Source organism: Lutzomyia longipalpis, chromosome 3 (assembly GCF_024334085.1).
Source record: "Lutzomyia longipalpis isolate SR_M1_2022 chromosome 3, ASM2433408v1".
Lineage (NCBI taxonomy): Eukaryota > Metazoa > Arthropoda > Insecta > Diptera > Psychodidae > Lutzomyia > Lutzomyia longipalpis.
In genome coordinates, this window is record NC_074709.1 from 5,753,216 (window position 1) to 5,778,782 (window position 25,567).

General features: G+C 35.5%; 6 protein-coding genes and 1 non-coding gene across 11 annotated transcripts in view; 6 read left to right on the forward strand and 1 right to left on the reverse strand.

Annotated features, from left to right (window-relative positions):
- The window catches only part of LOC129791559 (potassium/sodium hyperpolarization-activated cyclic nucleotide-gated channel 3), a 1,048,222-nt gene that overhangs the window by 938,500 nt on the left and 84,155 nt on the right, over positions 1–25,567 (forward strand). The window lies entirely within an intron of this gene.
- The window catches only part of LOC129791609 (uncharacterized), a 309,820-nt gene that overhangs the window by 200,098 nt on the left and 84,155 nt on the right, over positions 1–25,567 (forward strand). The window lies entirely within an intron of this gene.
- LOC129791608 (small RNA 2'-O-methyltransferase) lies at positions 10–6,557 on the forward strand. Its single transcript, XM_055829841.1, has 5 exons — positions 10–218; positions 283–347; positions 417–494; positions 5,595–5,764; positions 5,828–6,557. Exons 1-5 carry the CDS (start codon positions 122–124, stop codon positions 6,531–6,533), a joined length of 1,116 nt encoding a protein of 371 aa, XP_055685816.1. The 5' UTR covers positions 10–121; the 3' UTR covers positions 6,534–6,557.
- On the forward strand, positions 558–4,016 carry LOC129791566 (little elongation complex subunit 1). Its single transcript, XM_055829768.1, has 2 exons — positions 558–781; positions 849–4,016. Exon 2 carries the CDS (start codon positions 857–859, stop codon positions 3,968–3,970), a length of 3,114 nt encoding a protein of 1,037 aa, XP_055685743.1. The 5' UTR covers positions 558–781; positions 849–856; the 3' UTR covers positions 3,971–4,016.
- LOC129791645 (eukaryotic translation initiation factor eIF1) lies at positions 7,061–11,187 on the forward strand. The gene is made up of 3 exons (XM_055829900.1): positions 7,061–7,506; positions 9,913–10,070; positions 10,148–11,187. Exons 1-3 carry the CDS (start codon positions 7,479–7,481, stop codon positions 10,292–10,294), a joined length of 333 nt encoding a protein of 110 aa, XP_055685875.1. The 5' UTR covers positions 7,061–7,478; the 3' UTR covers positions 10,295–11,187.
- Trnag-ucc (transfer RNA glycine (anticodon UCC)) lies at positions 12,418–12,489 on the reverse strand. The gene has a single exon. It is a non-coding gene; the product is annotated as a tRNA-Gly (tRNA).
- LOC129791557 (la-related protein Larp4B) overlaps positions 17,321–25,567 on the forward strand; it is a 48,069-nt gene continuing 39,822 nt past the window's right edge. The window contains exons 1-2 of one of the 4 annotated variants that reach the window (XM_055829743.1): positions 17,321–17,739; positions 19,117–19,288. In XM_055829743.1, the coding sequence (XP_055685718.1) occupies positions 17,509–17,739; positions 19,117–19,288 (403 nt within the window). In that variant the 5' untranslated portion in view covers positions 17,321–17,508. Of the gene's footprint in view, positions 17,740–19,116; positions 19,289–19,752; positions 19,848–20,959; positions 21,994–24,214; positions 24,219–25,567 lie in introns of those variants that run through there. The other 3 variants (XM_055829744.1, XM_055829746.1, XM_055829747.1) reach the window with 3 other exon arrangements.

Sequence of the window (25,567 nt, forward strand, 5' to 3'; positions counted from 1 at the left end):
CGTTTGTTTTTTGAGGTTAGAATTTTGCAATTTTTGTTTGCAAATTGGATTTGTGTTGAAAAATTACTGAGAAAATCGTGAAATTCCCAGTGATTTGTGATAAAAATCAACCTGCTTGGCAATGAATGACCTGCGCTTCTTCCCGGATGAACCCCCATATGTGGGGAAGAGTTTCTTCCGCCCAAATGGCTCAATTAAATTCGATCCCATTCTCACCGGTAGGAAAATTTTTGTTTTTCAACTGAGAATTTGATGAAAATTGATCGGATTTTCTCATTGCAGATCAAAGATATTCATTTGTGGTTAATCTCCTGAGCAATAGCTACTGGAAGGAGAGGATACGAACGGTATAAATGGCATTAAAGATGGGAAATTCCTGCAATTTGAATTTCTTCATATTTTCGGTATTTTCTCAGGTTGCTGACTTTGGTTGTTCTGATTTGAATTTTTTTCGAGTTTTGCGGAGTCTGCGCTTCCTCCGGACGGCCTATCTGGTGAGTTTATTCTTTCATTTGCATTTTATTTCCTCTATTTCGTATTTTTTGGAGATTTCTCATCTTGGGAGATTTGTTTTGTTTACGGGAATTTTGTCCATCGCGGTTTTTTTCACGAAATATCACGAAAATCTTCCGAAGACACACGACGACTTGACCCGATTCAACCGGTCCGTCAAATATAACCTCAAAAATGCAAAAACGTTTGTTCCTTTTTTGCTAACAGAAATGCGCTTTCGCGAGGATTTTGTAAATAATTTGCTTATTTAGGATTAATTAGTGCAAAGGTAAGTCGGCACATTACTTAATCTTTCTCAGGAGGGGGTATTTATGTGAAAATTATCTCTGTGGTAGGTGGGAAAATGAGCGAAAACTTTGCATTAGCGGCATTGTCGGCTGATACTCAAGTTCTGGCCAGAACTATTGCAAATACCGACACACTGGTGAGGAGATTGCGCAAGGCGCAACAGGAGAATGAGGAATTGAAGAATATAGTGCAGACGGTACAAAAAACCGCCACAAAGGTCAACCAACTGTACTTGACGGAACAGGAGAAGTGTTGCCGCAATGAGAAGCTTCTGCGGGATTTACGGGATGAATTGCGTGACACGAAGGAGCGTGAGCAAGCACATGCACATCAAATCATCAATATGGATCGTTTGCATGAGCAAACAGTTGAGGAAATACGCCAATCAGCTGGGAAAGTGGAGAAAAGTCAGGAGAAGTTCTTCATTCAAGTCACGAAGGAGTTACTGCGGAGTGTTCGGCTACTCATGGAGAATGACCTAATGGACGGGAAGGCTGTGCAGCGAATGAATACGCTTCGGAATAAAATGGCAGGATACCACTTCTTGAAGAATGCCCTGAAGGAGTTTCCCAGTTTAGAGAGGAAGACATCGCAGAGGGTTAGGAAGACTCCGGTGAAGGTTCCTCGTGAATCTCTGAGTGATACTGAGAGTGTGGATGATGGGACATTTGATGAGTGCCTAGAGAGGAGTTTGGAGAAATCTCTGGAGAAGCTTCCGGCGGATTCGTCAAGTGATTCCGACACGGGGTACGGTACGGTGTTCTTTGAAGCAGCCCAATTGGAAGACAATATGAGGTTGTGTAGCTTCCAGGAGATTCCCAGCATTACCACGGAGAAACCATCCGTGAAGGAAGTTGCCGTTCAAACGTGTCCAGGAAGCTTCTGCAGCAGGGGTACCATGACAACAAGTATTACCGTTACAAGGGGAACAAACACAGAGAATCACGTGAAGACTGCCAGTGTTGGGACACTCTTTCCGGAATTTGAAGTACCTGGTTCCTATGAGAAAATCTTCGAAGAGATGATTGTGGATCTTCCGGAATTTGTCAATGAACTCCCCAGTGCCCCAATGAAAGATGCCTCAACGGCAACAGAAGAAGCTCCGGAGAGGCAATTTGCAGATGCGGAAACACTGACGGATTTGTACAATGTCCGGAAGATGATTGGCTATAGGAAACGTGAAGTTGCAGCAACAGTGGCGGCAAATGTCAAAGTTGAGAATTTGAAGATGGAACCCCCATCACCGCGTCCAAATGATGAGATTCCTCTGCTTCATCCGCAATTTGAGCGCGTGTGGTCAATTATGGGGCAGACACTGTTTGCGGTATTGAGGAATTCAACGACAGATCTCACACATAGTCAGTACCTCAATGAAGCTGAGAGTATTGTGAAGGAAATCCTCAAGGAGGAGATCTTCAAGGGAGATGGTGCTGTGAATAACTTCCTGCCTGATATTGTTGATCATCCGGGAGTAGTGTTGGGGAATCCCATTGGGCTGGAGGTGGAGAATCCCAAAGAAATTGAAGAGAATATTCCTCTTGTGGAGGAGGAGATCATGAAGAAGCCACAGCCAGTCAAGAGGAAGAGTATTGTGGATTTGAAGTCTGTGAAGAAGATTAAACTTCAGCGGCCGAGGGAAGAGGAAGAAACAAAGGAGGAAGCTCAGGAGGGACAAAATGTCCAGGAAAAAGATCAGGAGGAGGATTTTTTTGAGGAGGAATTCAACCTAGATGTGATCCGAGCTTTCTATGCTCATCCCCTTCCATTGGAACCTATTGATGATCTTCCGGAGGAATTACTGAAGCCTCCAGAGCCACAGAAGGAAGTTCCGGAAGAAGTCCAGGAAGATACAGCCCCCAATTCAATGGCAGAAACCCCCAATTCAGTGCCGGAAACACAAGAAGATCCCCCGAAGAAGCCATCAAGGCCATCAATAATGAACTTTGTACTCGGGCAGACATTCCAGAGGTTTAGCAAAGCACCCAATGGTGAAATTTTGGGGAAATGTGAAATGATTATTCGGGAATATTTGCAGGTGGAATGGGTGTCGGGTGAGCTAGTGAAATATGTTGAGAAGATGATTGTCCTGAAGCCGGAGGAGCAAATACTATTTGATGCCATTGCGGGGATTGTGGAAGCTTCATTGGATCAATTGGTGTTTAATCCCTTCGGGAGCTTAGCTCCCCTTGTACCCAAGACGCATCAACAAATCATCATTTACTGCCACACAATTGCCCAAAACTATCCCGGTGGGTTCCTGCGTCGCTTCCAGCATGCCATTGAGAGGAGGATCTTCACGTTGACAGCGGAAAAACTCTGCCTGAAGAAGCTCATTAATCTCACGTTCCTCCTCATTCCGCTGATGGATTTGCAATTTGAGGAGAGGCAGGGAAAGATCCCCATCCGGTTGTTTATCTTCAAATGCCTCTACTACTTTCACCACAAAGCCCCACCGCTTATCTATATGATTCTCAAGGCATTTCCGGATGCCCTCCCGGAGGCAAAAGATGGGGAATTCCACACAATGGAGCCCCTTTTGCTGGCACTTCGATGCGCCCTGGCCAATCTCCCACCATTGTCGAATGCCGAGACAGAGAGGGTGGAGTACAAGAAGAAGGAACTCCTGCAGCTTCTGCGGCAGAAGTACAAATACATCCCCGGAAGCCCATCAGCTGAGGAAACCACCGAAATTCTCCTGAAGCACCTCCAGCAGGGCAATTGCAGCAACATTGCACACGCCCTGACACTCGTGGGGAAGAGAATGGGCGTTGTGTGGGTGGAAACAAATCTCATGCAGAGGCATCTCATCCCGCGGCTCAATGATCTCCTCCTGGAGCCACCGGCAGAAGGGAGGAATAGCCAAATAGTCACCGTTGTCACGGCAATTTCCTCCCTCGTGAAGGCTTTCCCCAACATGAAGGATCCAGCGGAGTACCATCGAATCTTCAGCTGTGTCCTCGAAAGCATGGCAGCGTATCCGCATGTCCAGGAAGCAGCTATTGGGGCTTTTTTGCGCCTAGCGCGTTTCGGGATGATTAGTGTCTTCAGTCAGATCTATCAGTGGCGCTCCCGGGGGCCAATTAGTCGGCATCTAGCAGCAGCCCTCGAGACGTTTGTTCACAGGAAGCCCCGGAAGTACTGGATGGCGCTTGAGAGGCAAATTAAATAAAAACGAATTTTCTTGGAGTGAATTAAAAGAGGAATTTTATTTTGAAGAGTTTTGCATTTTTTTTTTAAATCTCTTGTGAGGGATTTGGGGGATGGAGCAGGAGGGTGGAGTTCCTCCGGAAGTTTTAGTAAGTTTGCTGTGTCTCAAACCAGGCCAGGGGTGTAGTTGGAAATATTTTCTAGGGGGTGTAAAAGACGCTGAAAATGAATTTAAAAAAAAAAGTTCAGGAGTTGAAAAATTAGGAATTAGGAGCTTTTATTTGTGAAATTCTAACGTTTTTCAATCAATTACATATGGGTATTTTTTTTAATGTTTGACATTTCTTTTAACATTTGACGGTTAGTTTTGAACGTTTTTGACATTTTTAATCCGTTTGAATATTAATAAGTAGAATTTTTTTTAATTATCTTTAAAAGACGCTAAAAAATAATAAAATTAGGAGTTAAAAACATTGAAAATTAGTAGATTTTGTTTGTGAAATTCTAACGTTTCTTAGATACTAATTCTAATGTAGTTTTTTTCTTTAATGAATAACGTTTTTTAGACGTTTGACGATTATTTTGACGTTTTGAAGTTTTTTTTTTTAATTTCTGCTCTAACGTTTACCTTCCCTTGATATTTGGCATGATAGGCGTTTATTTTCTAAGGTTTGACACTTGTTTTAAAGTTCGTTGTTTAGTGATTTGTAGCTGTTTCTTGACTATTGAAAAGACATTTATTTTTAACGTTTAAACGTTTTCTTAGTGTTTGAAAATTAATTTAACTGTTGTCATTACTTTTAACGTTTAATGTTGCTTTCAAAGATTTTTTTTTTTAACCTTTGAAGGTTGTTTTTTAGCGATTACATTTATTCTAAAATTTATTACGATTTTTTTATATTTTGCATTTATTTAGAAAGAAAACGTCAATTTTTTGACAATAATAATTATTATTTTATTATTTGACGTTTCTATTCTAACGCTTGACGCTTGTTTTAAAGTTCGTCATTTTTTTAGTGATTTGCAGATGTTTATTGTGTATTGTAAAACTTTTTTTTTCAACGTTTAAATGTTTTTCTGGCGATTGAAAATTAATTTAACGTTTGACATTAATTTTAACGTTTATTTTGTTACTGTAAAAGCTTTTTTTTCTAACGTATGAAGGTTGTTTCTTAGCGATTTATTTTATATTTTGCAATTACGTATTAGAAAAAGAAACATAAATTATTTGAGAATTTTTTTATTTTAATATTTGACGTTTCTATTCAAACGTTTGACGTTCGTTTTTCATCTTCCTATGTTTTTTTATCGTTAGAAGTTTTTTTCCAAACTTATTTTTTAAATCAATTATGGGTATTTTTCTAACGTTTGACATTTCTTATATCATTTGACGGTTAGTTTTGAACGTTTTTTTGACATTTTGAATCCGTTTGAATATTAAAAATATTTTTTTAACGTATATTTTAGTCTAAAATTTATTTATCTTGGCTACTAAAGAAAAAATTTAATTATCTGATCTTTTAGGAGGTGGTTAGGCACCCAAACATCCATCCAGGATACATCCCTGATCCTGATTTATCTTCTTCTCCTTTTAGAGATCTGAACTTCTTAAAAAAAAAACGAAGAATTTCTTATTTTACTTTTAGGTGGACATTGATGAGGAGATGCTGAAGAATAACCGGATGCGTGCTCAACCAATAAATAGTGATTACATCAACAGACGGGACAGTCCTTTCCACGTTGAAATCCTCCGGGGAAGTGTGGATTTCTTCAGTGAAAAAATGATCAATTTGGATGCATTTGTGGCCATTGAACTGTGAGTTTCTGACCCTGAAAGTTGAACTCTTTTCATTTTTTTATGGAATTTTTCCTTATCCAGGATTGAACATCTTTTCCCGCCAGAGCTGGAAAGGCTTCCCTATAATGTTTTTCATCTCATTAAACCCCAAATTGCCATTTTCACAACACCAAATTCGGATTTTAACATCCTCTTTGCGACACTCCCGTTTAACAATTTCCGCCACGATGATCACAAATTCGAATGGAGCCGGGAGCAGTTTCAAGATTGGGCAGAGAACATTGTACAGCGCTTCCCGGATTACGTGGTGAGTCTGCAGGGCATTGGACCAGGTCCGGAGGGAGCTGAAGAGTATGGAGGATGCTCTCAGGCGGCAATCTTTGTGCGAAGACCCGAATGCGTAGAAACACAAATCACCCCGTGGGAGGTTCAGGAGTACAATGCTGGGGCCAGGATGCAAACGTACGACGTTATCCTTGAATGTGATTTCCCTCATGATGAACGGACGCGGGAGGAGAAGATCTCAGATTGTGCCATGTATCATATAAATCAAATTGAGCACAGAAGTCGCATGGATAGGGATGCAGAGCAGTACGACTACGCCCCCTTCCGACTGGAGATTCCTCTTGAGAAAATTCTAGGATGTGTGACACAGGATCACGCCACGACGCAGCAGGAACTCGAGGCCATTCTCCGGGGGAGGCCAATGCAAGTTGAGAATGGGAATGTTGTTATTGTTTCCGATGATGAGGAAATGGGGGATGAGGAGGACTATGAGAATTACTAAATTAAATATATTGAAGAAATCTCATTTATTTGAACATAAAAATGATTTTTTTTTACATTTTTTCTTTCCGGAAATGAAGATTTTTTGATTCTGGGGCTCCTGTGGCAGTTTTAAGCTACAAATTTTATAAAAGAAAGTCTCCTGAGGAATTTTCTGGTTTTTCCTGTAGCCAGGAGAGCTCCTGGAACAAAGAAAATGAGATTTCCGGGAAGCTTTTGTGATTTTTACCCTGAAATGACTGTTTAACGGAAATTTTGTATTCAAATAGATTTCATTTGTCAAATTTTCCCCAAAAATCTATTAATTTGCTGTTTTGGGGCTGATTTTTGTGCTTTTCCGGCTTCTTTGTAACCCTCTTGTGATTTTCTAATGTTCTACGAGGTGGAAAACCCAATTTTCCCAGAAAAAAACTCGAGAAAATTGAGAAAAACTCCATGTGTGAGTGAGATGGATAGTGGGTAAAAATGTTTTCCTTCTCGTTCATCAATTCAAAAATGTCCACCGAGAATTCTCGAGAAAAGTGAGATTTCTCGCAAAAATCTCGATTTCCCGTGTTCAGTACCTACACTAGTCGACAAAATTTCTGCTCCAATTGCAGTTTCAATTGAATTTTCACAGTGAAAAGGCGTTCCAGGTCAAAATATTATTTTTAGAATAATATTTAGTCAAACTCTGCAAATTTTGTGAATAAAATTCATTCAAAGCAGTTCAAAAATAAAAAGAAATCGTAAAAATCAAAGTGGGCTTCGGGATTCCCGTGGAGTGCAAAATTTGTCGGTCAGTGTAATAGATAGCATTACAAAAGTTCCACGCGAAAAACTTCCGTGAAAAGAAAAAACTTAATAGTTTCGCACACAAGTCGAATTTGCAAATTAAGTGAATTTTCGCATAAAGAGTCTGCAGTTTGCAGTTTGTTTTCTTGGTCGTGTATCATTTGTTTATCGTATGTCCATCCAGAATCTTAATACATTCGGTAAGTACACGAACGGAGGAGGCCACCAACCAATTTCCAAGATGGCGAAGGAGTTTTTTTTGCTATGTAGTGTCGTTGTTTGATGGGAAAACATGCTTCGGGGAATGAATTTCAGGGCCTCCTTTGATTGCAAGAGGCGCGCTACTTGATGGATTTTCCGCAAAATTAATTTATAACCCTCTAATTGAGGATTCCGGAAGTCCTCTGGGGGCTTCCAAGGTCTACAGAAAAAAAAGAACATGACTCATGAATAAAGATTTCGTCATCATCATTGAAATTTCTTCGAATTGTCTGGAATGAAACGCAAAATTCATTCAACTTTCACTCCCCCCACCATGCAAATCCGGGAGGACTTTGAGAAAAATCGCCCCTAAGAGCCCCAAAAACATCCGGAAAGAGTAAAGTGGGTTACTTGGGAGGGAGGAGATTATATATTTTTTTACAGTTAACAGCCACGAATTAATGCGCCATAATTTCAGCTTTCGCGACGACGACCTTCCTAGAAGCCATCTCACGGTCTTTGTGCTGTTTCATTTTTTTTTGATTCCCCGACCAAAGAAAGAACGAGAATTTTCAGAGATTTCGCAAAGAAAATAAACAATCATGTGGACTTTGGGCTATGGGGACAAAGCCAAGCTCGTTTGCAAATAATTTAGAGCTTATTCGGAGGAGTCCAGACAGCGTTATCTTGTGATCTCCTTTTGGAAGTTCTCTCCAATTCAGTTCAGCAATCACGTGGCGAACGTATTTCTTGAGAATTTTTGCTTTATGTGGCTCTATAGGGAAGTTTTCTGTTAAAATAAGCTTTGCATTGAAACTCCACCCCTTCACACATTATAAGTATCATAGTCCAAAGCTGTAGCCAATGAATGAGTATTGTGCAAATCCATCAGCCAATCAGAGCTCTAGTTAAGAACAAAGTTTCTTCTTCTTTTTCATTTAAACTTCCACATATTCGACCTGATTACAGTTCTTCATCAGGTCCAAATTCCATGATAAATTCTTTTTTAATTAAACAACAAACCCTTCAATAGTTCCTTTAATTTTTCCTCAATTTCCCACAAATATGATATTTTTCTTTTTATCATTTTGCAAATTGTAGAATCATGCTCCAGCTTATTTTCCAGTCATGTTGAACAAAGAGAGATTTAATTGCATTGAGTAAATATTGCATTGTCCTCTAAAACTTGAAGGCAATATAGAGATAACGTTGCGTACGTCTCAGAGTCAACATTTGGAGCAGTCGATAATTTTTCGCGATGAGGTTTCTCAATTTAATATTTTTCTTTGTTTTTCTTTCATTTCAAATCGGTCGTGTTTTCTTAGGATTCAGATTAACTGTCCTTATTAGCAGTTTTTGACACTATGCGATTCTGACATTTGACGTTTTTTTCTCTTAAATTTTGACGTTTCTTATATAGCTTTTGACGTTTTCTCGAACGTTAAATATTTCTTTTCAAACCATTGTCGTTTTTTTTCTTTTGTTCTATCTTCTTTTTTAATGTTTGATGTTTTTCACACTTTTGGCGTTTCTTCGAACGTGTGACGCTTATTTTCAAACAATTGACATTTTTAGAGCGTTTGACGTTTGAAGTGCTTTTCTGGACGGTTTTCTAACTTTTAACCTTCTATTTTCTAACTTTGATGTTCCTTATCTTTTGACGTTTCTTACGTTATGTGCCCTCATTGACGTTTCTTCTAACATTTAACGATTTTGATATAAAATTTGACATTTCTTTTTTATATTTTGACGTTTTTTTTCCAACCAAGAATTTTTGATGTTTTGTCGAACGTTTTAAAGAAGTTTTCTAACAGTGAACGTTTTTTTTTTCCATACAACCTTTTATTTTCTAACGTTTGATGTTCCTTAACTTTTGAGGATTCCTTCTTAACATTTGACGTGTCTTCTAACACTTAATGTTTTTGTTAAACTTTTAGACAATTCTTTCTTACCTTTTGACGTTCTTTCACTGACATTTAACGTTGTTTTTGCAACTTGTGACGTTGTTTCTAACTTTTGGCATTTTGGAACGTTTGAAGTTTTTTTTGACGTTTTCTTTTATAACAGTTGACGTTTCTTTTTAGTACGTTTGAGGTACCTACTTCTATAACAATGAACGTTTATTTTCTATCCTTTTAATTTCTTTTCCATACTGTTTTATGTTTCTTTACTTTGACGTTTGACATTTTGTCGATCATTAAAACGTTCATTTTATCATTCAACTCTAATCAACTATTTTAAGGCGTTTCAATAATTTTATTTTTCTTTAATGCAATTTAAATTTTAAAAATAATTTTTATTGACTCGTAAAAAAAATGTTTTCCCATTAAAAAATGATTTTTTTCTCTCTGAAAAGTTTGAAAAGATTTTTAATAGAGAAAAACTTGTTTTTCCTATTATTGCAGACCCCTTTGCAGATGCAATCAAGGGTGCTGATGAAAATGTGCAAGACGGTCTTGTACATATAAGAATTCAGCAGAGGAATGGTCGCAAGACGTTAACTACTGTTCAAGGGCTCTCCTCGGAATATGACCTGAAGAAGATTGTTCGGTCATGTAAAAAGGTAATTAAAAAAAAAAACTTAAAATAAAAATTTTCTTTGAATTTCACAAAATCTCTTTCACAAAAAAACTTTTGTAGGAATTTGCGTGCAATGGCACTGTAATTGAGCACCCAGAGTACGGTGAAGTGTTGCAATTGCAAGGTGACCAGCGTGAAAATATTTGTCGCTGGCTTACAAAATCGGGGCTTGCAAAGGCTGAGCAGCTCAAAGTTCACGGATTCTAAAAGGATAAAATAAAATACAAGCAAAACAGAAAAATAATAATCCAACGTGTGGTGGAGCACAGAAGGAGGTGCTCGGAAGTAAATAAAGAAAAATCTTTCGAAAAGAAAAAAAAAATCTCACACAGTAAAAGAAAATCTTAAAAGTTGAGGAGAAATTGTGAAAAGTGACGTCAAGAGAAGGAAAAAAAAGAGGAATTAATGCCAGAAGAAAGGGTGGGTGATAATAAGAAATTTTTGTGATTGAGTTCAAATGGAATGACCTTGTTTTTTTTGCGCTTTCTTTTAAATGAAACTGATTAAAATTCTCGAAGAAAAATTAATAAAATAAAAATTCCAACCCACTCTGGCATAGATTTTTTTTAAAAAAACTTTGAAATGTAATTCTCTCCTCTATTTAGAACTTTAAACACACACACAAAAGAATAAATAAAAAACACTCAATGAAAATTAATTAAATGTTTAAAACAGAAATATAAAAAGTTATATAAAAAAACAGATGATATAATTCAAATCCTTTTTTTTGTCATTTATTGTAAAAGAAAAGAAATAGTTTAGTAGACAATTTTCCCTGCCACGCGCGGAAGGGAGGCTGAAACGAGAAGAGGGATCTTTTATGACTTTGTAATGAGATTTTGAATTTTCTCATTAAGGACATCTCGTTCCTTTAATAAAACAACAACAAATTTACAAAAAAATAAATAAAACATTAATAAAAAAACAAATAGTAAGGATAGAAAAACAAAAAACAAGAGAGATGTCCTGAAAAAAATGAGATAAATACAATTTGAAGGATGTAAAGGGAAACTTCATTAGTTTGACAGGCAAGAAAATAGAGTTTAAAAGGAAAGAATTTGCAATTTAACACGCTAATAAAAGAGAGAAGAAAAAAATAATGTAAATGGATTTATCTCAATGCAAAGTCAATTATTTGCATTAAGAAAAATGTATCTTGGAGCGATTGATGTTTTCAGAGAGTTGTGAATTTTCTTTTTTTTTCTTCATGTAATTCATCGATTAGGACAATTTTTCTTTTCTCCTTATATACTCTTTTTTTTTATAAAGATTTTTTTTTTGCCTTTTTGTTATCGTAAAATCTGAATCGTAAATATTTTTTTTATTCTTCATAAATACACGGAGAAAAATAACTACTAATACTAGCTGGAAACTCTTGCTATGCCAACAGTTTGGCGTCAGAATTGTTACATTGTTGGCAGAGCTGGAGTTTGCTTCTAACTCAACTACAAACTGGCTATGTCGCCAATGAGTCAGAAGGAAATGGCGTATATGCACACACATTTTGTCTCATTCGTTTTGATTTTTGTATGCCATAATTGGAGAAAAAGAGACATCTATATCTTTAAAATTATATATCTCGTCTTTTCACAAGTCGGCAAAGCCGTCGACTGAAGTAGCATGTTACGCATCTGCACAAGATTTATAAAGCAAATACGAGACAAGGTTGCGCAGTCGACGAAAAGCCACAGTGACAAATGTGTGAGAAGAGCAGAAAATCTCATTTGATTCTACAGGAATTTCTAGTTGGCACAGCTGGAGTCTCCGGCTAGTGCAAATGGACAGTGGCGGGTACAATAACATTATAACTTGCTATTGTAACAAGTACTGAATTTTTGCGCCGCCTCAACTTTTTTCTTTCCGTGTAAATGAAAAACAAAATGAAAAGCTTTCACACCACCTTTACTCTATAAATGATTGCACAACTGATAGTGAATGATAAAATTGTTTTTTTTTCTAGTTTTTTTTTCTCCTTAAAACGAATTGTAAACTTAATAGATTCCATATTTGTCGTGATCCTGTTAGCCTTCCTTTATCCCTTATCTCACGATAGAAAACATGAACGTAAATAAATTGAAGGAAAAAACAAAAAAAAATGGTTTTTTATTGAATTTTCTGGGTGTTTCCTAATTCTTGGCATTGAGAATTATTTTTTGGAACATTCTGAAGGAGTTACAAATTCCTACAGCTGCTCCTAAGATGATTTTTCGTGTTTTTAGGTGATTTCGACGAGAACTTTGTCTGACCTCTTAACCTTCTAACTGCCAGCTTCGATAGTTTTGCTGATTCAGCTCGTTGCAGGTGAATTTGTTTAATTAAAAAAAAGTCAGTGCGTCAGCCGAGAATCGAACTCGGATCAACTGCTTGGAAGGCAACTATGCTAACCATTACACCACTGACGCGATAAAAATTGATAGCCCCAATTTTGAGGGGACGTTCAGTGAATTAAAACAGATTTAGTTATTTTTCTAGATCACGATTTAATTGTTTTATTTACTCTACCTCCTAGGAAAGTGACCGTTAGTCAATGAAAAAATTTTGCTTATTTTCTCCCAATTTATTGGAAAATTGGAACTATTCATTAACCCTTTAGCGTTTTTTAGGTCATACGTTGACCCGAACATGAAACATTTTATTTTCCCAATTTGATTGATTGTGTGCAGTGAAAATTACAGGAATGATAGTCCTTGATCAAAGAAATATTTGAGAGTAAATTAGGACTTTTCAGGATTATGTAGTTTCTGAAAAATCTGATGTTAAGTTTCAAGATCGCTCAATAATTCAAAGAAATATTAAACCAATTCAAACAAACTCAATTTATGAATTTTATTTATTTTTTGAAAATCTTTTCCCCAAATTTTCATAAAAATCGGTTCAGTAGATTTTTTTTAATTGTAGCTTTAACACTTGGAGGTCCCAACATTTGGCACAACATGGAGGATCAAATTGGTAATAAGTACCAGCTGATAAAATATGCTAAATAATTAATTATTAATCAGTTTATTGAACGAGGATCGAAAGTTTGACTAATTCCTGATCTCCTTCATGCATTCATGCACCTAATTACGAAATATTTAATTGAGAAAATCGTTACAAAAAAAATTGCATAGAATCGATGCAAAATTGCCAATTCAAACGACTTTTTTAGCTGTAGTTTTGCTTAATTTATTATTGCGCCTAAATCATCACAAACTTTGATTCTTCAAGTAACTTTATAGTCCATTCCGGCAATAAAATTAGTCCATATTAATGATTTTCATCGAGGAAAAGTGAACAAGAGTACCTACTTTATTTGGGAAATATGGGGAAACATAACCTCAAAAAAAAAAGCTAAAATTATGGGATTTTGACTGGTAGTTAGTACCAATTTGGTCCTCCGCGTTGAATTCTGACTTTGACCTCAATTATCTTTCAAAGAAAAGACTTTTCTCGAGATTTTCTTTCTGCTATCATAAAGTAATTAAAATTCTCTACACATAGATGCTAAATTCATCGAGATAAATCCAATGGATTTTATTTTGTGACGATTTTAAGGTTCCAATTGGTAGCAACTATCAGTAAAGTCCTCCGGTATTAAATGTGACTTAAGGTCGCTTGAAAAAAAAAAGATGGCGTCGATGGCGTCATTTGTTTAAACGAATTTCTTGATTTCAATTCCTTCTAAAACTTTTGCTACTGAATGAAAATTAAAGATTTTTTCCTGGATAGACTAATTAAGATAGAAAGGAATACATATAACCCAATGTTTGATAAAGTTTATTGAATTTTTTGTTATTTTATTGTATTTTCAAAATGCTAAAATGATTTTTTTTGCTTTCTTTAATTTATTCTTAAATTAAAATGAACTTTAATAGCACGTGATTTGAAGCTCGAGTTCATTAGTTTGTAGTACTATAAATGAAGTAATAATAAAAAAACAGTAAATGAGCTTTTAATTTGTTTTGCTATTATAGGTATATTTCCCAAAATAACTGATTGAAAGCAGAATAAATTTTCCAATTTTCTCACATTATTAGTTTGCTGTGAGCGTCTGTTAGTTCACGATCAAAATGTGGAAATTCAGTGTTTCTCTGTTGTTAATTCTAAGTTTTAGAAGTAATTCATTGGCGAAAATACTAAAAGGAACCTGTCCGGATTACGGAGAAAAGACAAAGAATGAAATTTCCTATAGTTTCCTTCCAATTTTACTAATGGAAGGACTTTCAACGAAAAATCCAATTTTTCGAAATTTTTTCGATCATCGACTCGACTGTTGGTATTTTACGTACTATTTTCCCGATGAGAATACCCTGATGAATGATATGCATGAAACAATAAAAGTTAAAGGATTCATTGAGTATCAAAGGAATATCGATAAATATTTTCTCTGGGAAAATAATCCTTGTAGCAAATTTAAGAGAGTTACTGATAAATTTCACCTGACTTTCACGTCATCAAATTCATACAAATTAGGTATTCTGCATGATGTTGTCTTCAATCAACCATTGCCGCTAATTTGTAGTACAGACTGGAAAGTACCGACAAATACCAAAATAATAAATGAAACTTTTGGCGGTAATTTAACCACCTGGATCGTCCTTTGGGCATGCGAAGAAAAGCCAAATGGAATGCATGATCTTGGAGTTCTTGTGGGCTTGGGTGGTCATCTTATCTATGATTTCACCGCCATTATGATGCAAAGACATCAAATTTTCAATAGAGCTCTTGAAATTGTTCATGAGCAACCTTTTGGCGTCAACTTTACATTTGATGACTTCCAAAAAGCTGATCTGTTCCATGGAATTATTTGTGATTTATGTGAAGAATTTACCTGCAAATAAAGGTTTTTCAATTAATTTATTTTGTGTTTTGTAATTTTGAATGATTTTGAACGTTTTGAAGGAATTTATTCATTTTTGTGACTCTCAAAATGTTCTTCGAAGGTTTACACGTAGAAGTGATATGAAAAGGATTACCTGGAAAGAAATGAATTAACCCTGATATGACCAGAAATCTATTGAAATTTTCACGAAATATGATTTGAAAAACATTCTAGAAAAACCAATTTTCCGCAATTTTCAACCAAAAAATCTTAATATTATGCCCAAGATGTTTTAAAACTTTTCCTTTAACCCTTTAAGGTTTTTTGGGTCATACGCTGACCCAAACGTGAAACATTTTATTTTTTCAATTGTTTATGAATGTAATTGTTTTTCCATGTTAGAAATGCATCAAATTCACGGATAAGGGGCCAAAGAAGACGTTCTGACTGAGAAAAGTCCTCTAAAAAAAATCATAGAATAAAAATCGCGATAAAAGAACACATGTTTCAATGTTTTTATGTTTCACGTTGGACGTTAAAGGGTTAACCGAATCCATTTGAAATTTGAAAATAATAATTAATAATAATAACTTTAACCTCCTTGATGGACTTTGCTGGCCACTGTGGCCAATTTGACTTTTTTTTTTCAAATCATCAAGGAATAAAAAAAATTATTAAACATATCATGTAGGTAGGGCAATTAAACTAGCTGAAGTTCGTAGAAAGAAAACTTAGAAAAATATATTATTTTTGAGAAAAAATGACGTTAAAATTTTGAGCCTAGATACCTCGATCATCAAAGGGTTAATGAAATCACCTTAACTAGACAAACTGAACACCTGAATCCTTTATCATTGGGTTGTCCAATAATTATCCGGATTTCTAACCTAACATTTTTACCATTACATTCAATGGGAGTGAATGAGACAGAAAATCAAAATTGTACTGAATTTATGTGAATGTTATTTATTTAGTAAAAATTGACTCAATGTAGCTTCAATAAACGACTTAATTGATTTATCAACCATTTACCAATCTGATTAACTCAATTACGAATAAACAATTCGTTTGGTCAATTATTTCTTCATTTGAGTATTCCTTAACAAACTTTGACGAACACAGTTACAAACTTTTTTTTACAGAATAGAACTCACTGAAAAAGGAAAAAAAAATTGTCCTCGAGCTGTTCCAAAAATGTCTAAAAATTCGATTATTTTTCAGAAAATCGCAGGGAAGTCAAAGAAAATGATAAAAACCCTCAAAACTAATTAATTTGATTATTTTGAATCTCTTTCAAATCTTGCTGTTATTAGGCCAATTCCACCAAGATTTTCAAAGAAAAATGAAAAAAAGGGTTTAATCTTATGTAAAAAATTCATATATTTTTCTTAAATAATTACAACTTTTCTTCCTTTTTCTTCTTTTATTGAACATTTTATGACCATCACTGTGTTTTTGCTTTAGAAAATCTGAATAATTTTTTGTGGATCATTTGGCTCAAGTATATTGCAACTATCCTACGTCATCACTTTGCGGGGGCAACAGGTTGCTATATACAATAGTATCATGTATGTAGTTATGCTATATATAGCCCTGTGCTATGTACCTCCTCTGTGTAGTCTCATCCTCAATGTTTCAGCTCTCGCGAGGATGCGTACAGAGCACTGATTGATCTTTCTGTGGATGATGAATTTGTGCGTTTTGCTCCTCTCGTGGTATTCTGGGGCCTGCATGATAAGGGGTTTTCCTGGAAATAGTGGGGCTCACTGGAGAATGCAATTCCTCCCAGTTTTGTGCTCTTTCAGCGATAACACGGGCGCATGCTTTTCACGCATAGCGCGTGTGGGTGGCACACAGAGAGAGAAAAATTCAGTGAGAAAATAGAAAGTTGCTACAACGGAGCTTTATATATTCTAACAAGTGGAAGTGACGAAGTTTCCTCATTTCACACATCCTCGCCACTGCAGCTGGGCAGGAAGTTCCCTCCAGTTGGGGGGTGGGCGATATTGGGTGTTTGTGGATGAAAATCTGGTTGCACAGCTGCACAACGCTGCTGATTTCCATGCGCTCTCTCACGCGGGAATCCTACCAACTGCCAAAAGAGGTCTTTTCTGTGAATCTGGTGGGCGAGATCGGGCGTGTGAGTGAGATGGAGATTTGATTGAGAATCTGTGGATTGGGTGGAAAAATGGATTTTGTGTGTCCCTCATGGTGAGTCTCGGTGGTGAAATAGGAACTCTCCGTCGCACAGCAGGGTGGATATGTTCCCCATCTCCACCCACATGCTACAACGACCCCCATGAGATGCACAAGTCACACGGAAATCAGTTTCTTGTGAATCGTCTCTCAATGAACACTCAAATTTTGCTCAAATCTCCGTCTCTAAAATCTCAGTGATCCTTGTCTTGTCTCTCCTCGTAAAACATCCGAAACATGTGAAGTGATTACCTACCAGTCATCAAAAATTCCCGGGAATTATTATCCATTTGCCAAAGATTACGTGCTGAGACTTACTAAAAGAAGAAGTGCTAAGAGAAGTGTGTGTGTGGAAAAAAAATCAACAGGTCGGCAATGAAATTGGGTGGATTTAGTGAGCCAGCAGGGAGTAGATGTGTTGCGAATGTCACTTAGGAAGGGTCGTAGTTCAGTTGCTGGCACACACGCCACCCCGCACCAGGCAGCTGCCACAGCTCCACACATTGTTGCACCCGTTGGAGCTCTTCTGGCGGCACCCACACCATCCCTCGTGGGTATTCCGCGTGCCCCTCCGGACCCACTCACAGCATGCCTGGACGCCAATGGGACCTACATCTGCACAGCCTACAATTCCAGGTGCCTCATCATCCAGAAGGTGAGTACCCCACCAGCACAGCTGCAAACATACCATATGTCGCACCAATGCAACTTCCCACCTTCCCAGCCACCTCATCGGGACAAAATGTGATCCGCAGATGTGCAGAAAGTACCCCCATGGTGACCCCGGGGGTTGTCATTGTGGCATTGGGTCGAAAATCACGGCCAAAAATCCTTCTCAATGCCAAATTGTTGCTCCTGTGGCTATCAGTGAGCATTCACGCCATATTGGATCAATAATGTCTCACATCTCACTCTCTCCCGCGCCATGGATTGGGGGCCGCACCACCTCCACCCACATCCCCGTTCCTTCTATCCCTCCTATATGCAATCCGTGACCTAGGGCTGTGCAAAAGTCTGCGAAAATCATAAAACGCGATAAAGCGAAAAAAATAAATATGGCGGGTTTTTCAAAAAGTTCTAAGAATTATTTCTTTTTTTTTTGGATTCTTCTTTCTGAAAAATTTATGAAATATTTTACAGAATATATCTTTAAAAATTAATTTAATGGAAATAATTGTAAATTGGAAACAAGTTCTATAGTTTCTTAGTTGTATTGTCTGCTTTACAAAGATCGCCATCTTAAAAAAATTAGAAATGATTTTCAAAATATCTTTAAAATTTAATTATTAAAAACAATTAATGTTTCATATCAAAAACTAAAAAAACGTTTCGTTTCTTAATTGTTTTTGACTGTATTAATAGAACAAGGTTCGCCATTTTGAAAAAAAATCAAAAGAAAGGGTTTCAAAATATCTCCAAAAAATTAATTAATGGAAAGGAAAGATTAAAACTATGAATTTTAACTCAAAAAAATGAAAAAAAAAGTTTCTTTTCTTGTACCGGCTGTATTACGAAGATCGCCATTTTGGAAAGAAAATTCAAAATGTTTTCCCAATACTTTTGTGTTCTATAACGTTTCTATATGAACTGAAATAGTGAGATTTGGGAATTTTATTCATTATTTTCTTGATTTTAGGAATATAACAAAAGAAAATCGTCTCTCTTTCTGTCTGAATTGAAAATTTTTAAATATGGAGCTGATTCTGTCAAAATTTTTTTATTTTCTTACACCTTAAAAGAACTTGTTGTTTCAGGAAACATTTAGAACAGTAAGAAAGATCTTAAAAAATCATGGAAAAGTAATTTTCCTTTAAAAACACGTTTAAAGAGAGAAACTGAATTTTAAAATTCTTTTAAGATTTTAACACTAAAGAACTTTAATTGACGAAAAAAAATGTTTTTTGGAATTCAATTTACCCCAATCCTTGTAATTCCTTTTGAACTTTCCATGTTGACTGTTTCGTTAAAATAATTTCATTAATCAACAGATTTTGAGGAAAAAAAAAAATTACAATCTTTTATCAATTTATAGGTTACCCCACAATATATAAGCTTTGAAAGCTGCTCAACTCACGATGAATATGCTGATTATGCTAAAATAGTTCCACCAAATGTTGCACCTCCATGCGATGGATACTTATATTCTGTACCTGAGTGTCCCCCTGTGGATCAACTACCCGCGCACTGCATCGATGGGAGTCGAGGTAAATTTAATTTTATTTAATTTTCTCAAAGGACGCCCAAAATGCGCCATTTTTAATTTCTCTCCAAAATTTCTGAAAATTCGTTTATTCAAATTGTGAAAAAAAATTCTCATGTCAGCACATTTAATTTGGAACATGTAGCAATCTTCAGAGTGAATACTTTCTCACTCTTGCATGAATAAATTCGTATTTTGCATCTCTCTCGGTGATTTTGCAAAATAACGGATAGTTTCTTTTCAAAAAATTCAATTTCAACATCCATTCAAATGTCCCACAGTGATAATCACTCATGCAACATTGGCAATTGCAGCTTAATTACTAGATATTTTTAATTTTAATTGATTTGTGGGATATTTTTATGCATTTGCAAGGATAATTAAAGCCGAAGGGGGTGAAATGGTGTGCGAAATGTATGGGAATAAATGGAAATTCAGTGGGACACCCCAATGAAACATGATTGAAACGTAGTGTGAAACTTTTGTGGACAAGTAGTCGGCCATTTGTAAAATTCAGTGAGTCAAATTGAAATTTGTGTTAAGTTTTTAGGCGATTATCAACGGTAAGGGCAATAGGATCAAATGGTGAAAATTGTGAAAAAGGACGCGTGAACTATTGCCGTATTGTGTGATGGTTAAATAATGGACAATAGTGGTGGTGAAGTGTGGATAAATTCATTGTGAAAAAATGTCTTTTGCCTTGCTCTCGAAAAACACACACCGAGAGCACACCATGAATTTTTCTTGACTCTTCCTTCTACCCCCAGAGGGGACATTATGGGCATATTTTTATCCAAATAGGACCCCATGGGCTTGGCAACAGGGCACTGTTGTTTGGGGCTTTGATTGGGGGGTATTTGAATGATTTTTTGGGGAGTTTCTCTTGGGGCAAATGGAGGTGGGTCGCGACTTCCACGGTGAGAGCGTTCGCGAGAGAGAGGGACATTTTTGTTCTTGTTATATGACTTGCTAACTCCACTAGAAGACTTTTTTTAAAAAAAAAAAATTTGTGGGATTTTTTCCCCGATAAATGGGCAGTTTTTCCCCATAAACTGGGATGGAGGATCTCCGTGTTTTCCTAAATGTCCTGAAATTGTTTTCATTTTGTGGAGGAAATGTGCCTGAAGGGGCGCTAAGGGGACGTGATTTGGAAAAGTCAAAAATCTTTCACTCCGGTGCAATTTGTCAAAATTTTTCGCCCTCTGGTGTCGTTTGTGTGAGAATGTTTTGCGTGGAAAGGGGGTTGGGTAAGGGGAGGTGGTGTAGTGCGGGTGGACAATACGCGAAGGATGGGAGGAGGGGGGGGAGAGGGTTTGTGAGGTCCTTTGCCCCCACCCCACCCCATAGTACTGACCGACGAATGACCACACACATTAATATTCCACATTGCAGCAATTAGCACACAAGACCGACGTGTGACGATCAAGTGCGACGGCACATTCTCGTGCGGCCACATTGTTCCTCCACAAGTCAGAAGAGAAAAAGATGTACGGCGAGAGAGGGAGGGAGGGGAGTGAGGTGGGTAAAGGGGTACCCCCCCTCCCCTTTGTCACACATCTAACCGATGAAATTTGGCATTTTACTCTCATGTGTGTGTGTGTGTGTGTTTTTCGAGACAAAAAAATGTGACTTCTTTTTCTTTCTCATGCAACAACAACAACAACAAAAACAAAAGAGAGCATTTGAAAGCCGCACACGGGACAACGTTGTTGGGGACTTTTTCCTGTGACCGGGTACTGTGACTTGGGGAAAATTAAGGAAGAAAAAAAAAGGATTTTTAAAGAAAAAATAACCGACTGAGTGTGTGGAATTAATAAGGAAGAATCATTCAAAATACGTGAGAGAGAGGAAGTTCTTTTGCAAGCCACGGATACTGCCACAAATGTTCATGTGACAACACTGCAAAAAAAAAACTAAATAGTGAAGAAAAGGAAAAAAAAATTGTGACTTGTTTTTGCTTGTTTATTTTTTATTTAAATGAAGACCAAGAGAAGAAATAATTAGAAGGAAGCAAAAGACAATTTTTTTTTAGAGAGAGAGAGAGGAAAAATAACCCTAATACACAAGTTACGTGTAAAATTTTTTCATTCGTGTATGATGTGTAAGGATTTTTGTTTCTCACTTTGCCACATTTAATTGCAAAACAAATTATGAGTAAGAACTAAAAAAAAAGAAAAGGAATTCTTTTTTTTTTCCCCTAAGAGACTTTTGTGATAATAAAACTTACCATGATTGGTATACCTTGATGAGTTTGCGGTGTGGTTTAACAATAAAATGAGTTGTTTGTGTGCAAGAAGACAAAAAATATCAATTTTGTAATATTTTTTATTTTAAATTTTTTTTCGGGAGAAAAAAGGAAAGAGAAAAAGCGTTAAAAAAAACGGGCAAAATAAGTGATTTAATTAAAGAGAAGTGTAAAATTTATTGAGGTACACACAGGAATTATTTAAAAAAAAAAAAGTGAGAGAAACTGAAGAAAAAAAATTTGTACACATGTAACGCAGCGCCACTCCTTTTGGGTTCTCTTCTTCTTTTCTCACAACGTGAAAAATACAACTGAAAAAATCAACGTTCCACCAACATATACCAACAAGGGGAGAGAGAGGGAGAGACACAACGGAGAGAACGAGAGAGATCACCATTACAAAATTATTATTTTATTTTAATTTTGTTTCGTTCTTTTGCGGGGAATGAATTCAACTGCTGCTGGTAGGTCAATATCTTCACACTTTTTTTTTCTTTCACCCAAGACACTCTGCCCACAATATTCTTCCTCTCTCCCTATGTATTGCACTTAAAACACATATATTTACTACATAATGTATTTAATGTTATGTTCTAAATTACTAATAAACAATATAATACTTTATTATTAATTTGTATAAAATTTTCCATCTTCACTCTATTTGCGAGAGTGAGATAGTTGAGGAATATTGGAGTTTATTAACTTTGCCATTGCATTTCGATATAGACTCATTATGTCCCAATTTAGCTTATATGTCTATGTCAGTTAGTGTCCGGCAGACAAGACTTGAAACCCATTAAAGGCACAAAGTTTTGTCTCTCAGCCACACTGCAATGTTACAGGAAAGTTTACAATGTATGAATCTATACCTAAACCTGATAGAAATATTAAGATAAGGATCCTTTTTACCAAGTCCTACTTTTTAAGAAGTTTTATTGAAAAGAAAATCTAACAAATTCTAAATGCAAAAATTGCAAAATTCTTTAGAATTGTAACATATTTTGAACGTTTATTGAGTGTTCAATTCTAATGCATTAGGTACCTAGGCTTAGAAGTAGGTATACCTATTTGTCGACACTCGAACGTGAGTAATTTTTAATGTGAAACAAAACAAGTTTTTATCTCTTGTTCTAAGAAAGTAAATGGATTTGCCTATACATGATTCCAGGTAGAATACGTTAAAATGGGTTAAGAGCAGAGAATATAAGGAAGACCTAGGTTAGAACTGAATAGGAACTGTGGAGGGGATATGTAGAAGACCATGTATTTCTTAGAACGTTAAACTAGTGTCTGTTAGTCAGTTAAATGAATTTTTACTATTCTGTCAAGAGATTTTGATGTTTCTGTAAGTTTTTGTGAGTTTCATTAGACTTCGTTAATTGCCTTATTTGGTTAAAAATTAGACACATACCTAGTAATTCCAGGAGAAATATATTTTTCATTAATTATCTCTGTAAAACTTAAGAAAATCGGAAAATTAAAGAAAATTTTGGATAAACAAGAGCTTTGGGATCTTTTATTAGTTGATTTATAGAAATTTAAATTCTTTCCAGGTTCTTTTTTTCAAAACTTTCTTAAAGATTTTTGAAAGAATAAATCATGTTTTTTTTTTCGATAAAAGGGTTATAGAACTTTCAAAATTTTACTTCAACTTTCAAGTTCTAAATAAATAAAAGTTTTTCAAAAGAATTGATTCCAAAATCTGTTTACAAAAGCTCTTTTACAATCTTTATTCATTTAAAACTGATGTTAAAGATTACAGTAAATCTTAAGATTTTTAACAAAATATTTCTTAGGCATTATAAACTTTATTTACTTATCGGAATTGAAAGAATTTTATAAATTTGCATTAGAATTTAAAAAATAAAATATTTTAAAGACTTTTCTAATCAAGATTTTTTTCCTTTCTCATCAATTTGTTGTTAACAAAATGTATTCAATTGTAGGCCATTAAGTAAATTTAATAATAGTGTGAGACAAAATGAATGAAAATGAAAAAAATATCGCTTTAATATGCAGTATATACAATAAACGGTGTAACAATTTACAAACGACACTGTTATCACTTAATCACTTAATTAGAATTGATAGATTCTAAAGCTTTGAGCTCTTACGAGTTAATTGAATTTCATTTAACTATACACACATGAAAGAAGAAAAAACGAGTATTAGATCATTTGAGAAGGAAATCTGAGCCCCATGTCCATGGTTGATTACTTGATTACCAACATTAACCATTAACCATTTTGGGGATTTTTGGGTGAGAGACGGGGGGAGAGAGAGAGACTTTATTATACATATGTATATAAAAAGGCAGCAAAAATTGGGGAGGCGCATGGTGTGTGGAAAGGAAAAGAGAGTGAGAATGCATAAAAAGCATTGAGAAGAAAATTACGTAGACTAACAATGACATTTCCTTTCTCCTCCTTCCCTCACATACTACACATATCTCTCTATGCGCCCTCATGGTGATAATACAAATTACCCAGAGAGTGAGACAGCTCACTCATTCCCTCATTTACACAATACATCGCCCCATCTTGCTTCCTCTCCAACCATGAGCATTTTACTGCCACTTTGACCGTTTCGTCTAATTCGCGATATTTAGTCATTAAAAATAGATGAGTTCGTTCGACATACGGTACATTTTTTGCACCAGTAAATACTTTTGCTTATGCTACTGCTGCTGGCAAACTCTCTTGTATTACATATATATGTATTTTCATCTTTTTCACACATCAACAGACCCCATATTCTATGTTGTGCTTGCATGACAGGGAGGGCTTAAATCCCAATGATCGCATCATGATTGTATATTAGAGAGACTTTTTTTGCTATTAACTCCTCATCATTTTTTTTTCATTGCTTTTGATATGTAAGAGAGCAGAAAAGTTTGAAAAAAAAAATGTGTATTAAAACAAATACAAAGATGAAACGCAGTCAAGTGATATTAGATAAATAAAATGAAAAGAAAAATTAAATAATTTATTTCATTTCATATACATTTCAAATGATTTAATGCCTGAGGAGTCCCTCTTTTCATACACACACACATCACTGAAATAGAATGAAAAATGTTGTGGAGATACTTCCGGATATCTTTTTTTCTTTTAGTTCATTAAATTTTTAATTCAGTTTCAAGATGAAGGAAAATCTATAATAATTAACAGATTTTTACGGACTTTGGGTCAGGCTAAATACTAGATGAACGAACTTTTAGATGATTTTCACGAAATTGCAATTTTGATATTTCTAAAAATCATTCAAAAATACATTTAGCTTCGATTCAGCCTAGCTTAATCTTAAGATCATAAGCCTGAGCTTTAAAGTAATTTTAACATAGCTTTAAAATACTTAAGCTTACATTTATAAACTTGAACTCAGCTGAAGCAACTAAGGCTTAGCGTTAGAAACTTAGACCTATCTTAAGAAATTTAGGTATAGTTAAAAAAAAAACAATCCTAGTTAAAGAAACTTGAGTTTACCTTGAGAATCTTAAATCTATCTTTGGAAATTTAAGCCTAACTTAAGAAAATTAGTCCTGGATTAAGAAACTTAGATTTAGTTTTAGAAACTTAGGCTTAGCTCTAAAAGAACTTAAACCTAAATTGAAATATTTTGATCCAGCCTAAGAAACTAAAACCTAACCTAAAAATAAAAGAAATGAAAAGAAACTTAGGCTAAGCTTAAGGTCACTCTAGCCTGTCTTAAGAAATTCAAGCCGGATTTAGTTCTGAATTTTATTCAATATTGATATAATTCTTAGTTAGCTTTTGTTATAATAAAATGACATAAAAAAATAATTTTGTTAAATTACTTTACATCATAAGATTTACTCATCCTTAAAATTGAAAGTGAATCTCTTTAATGATATCATTTTTAACTGAAAATTAGAAAAAAAAATAAGGAAAATTGACTCAGCTCGTTGTTTTTTTCTTTCTAGCAGTGAAAATACAAATGAAAAATTAATTAATTTTATTTTCATCTATAGAGAGCAAAGAAACAAAATTACTAACTTACTGTTGATTCTAAATAATT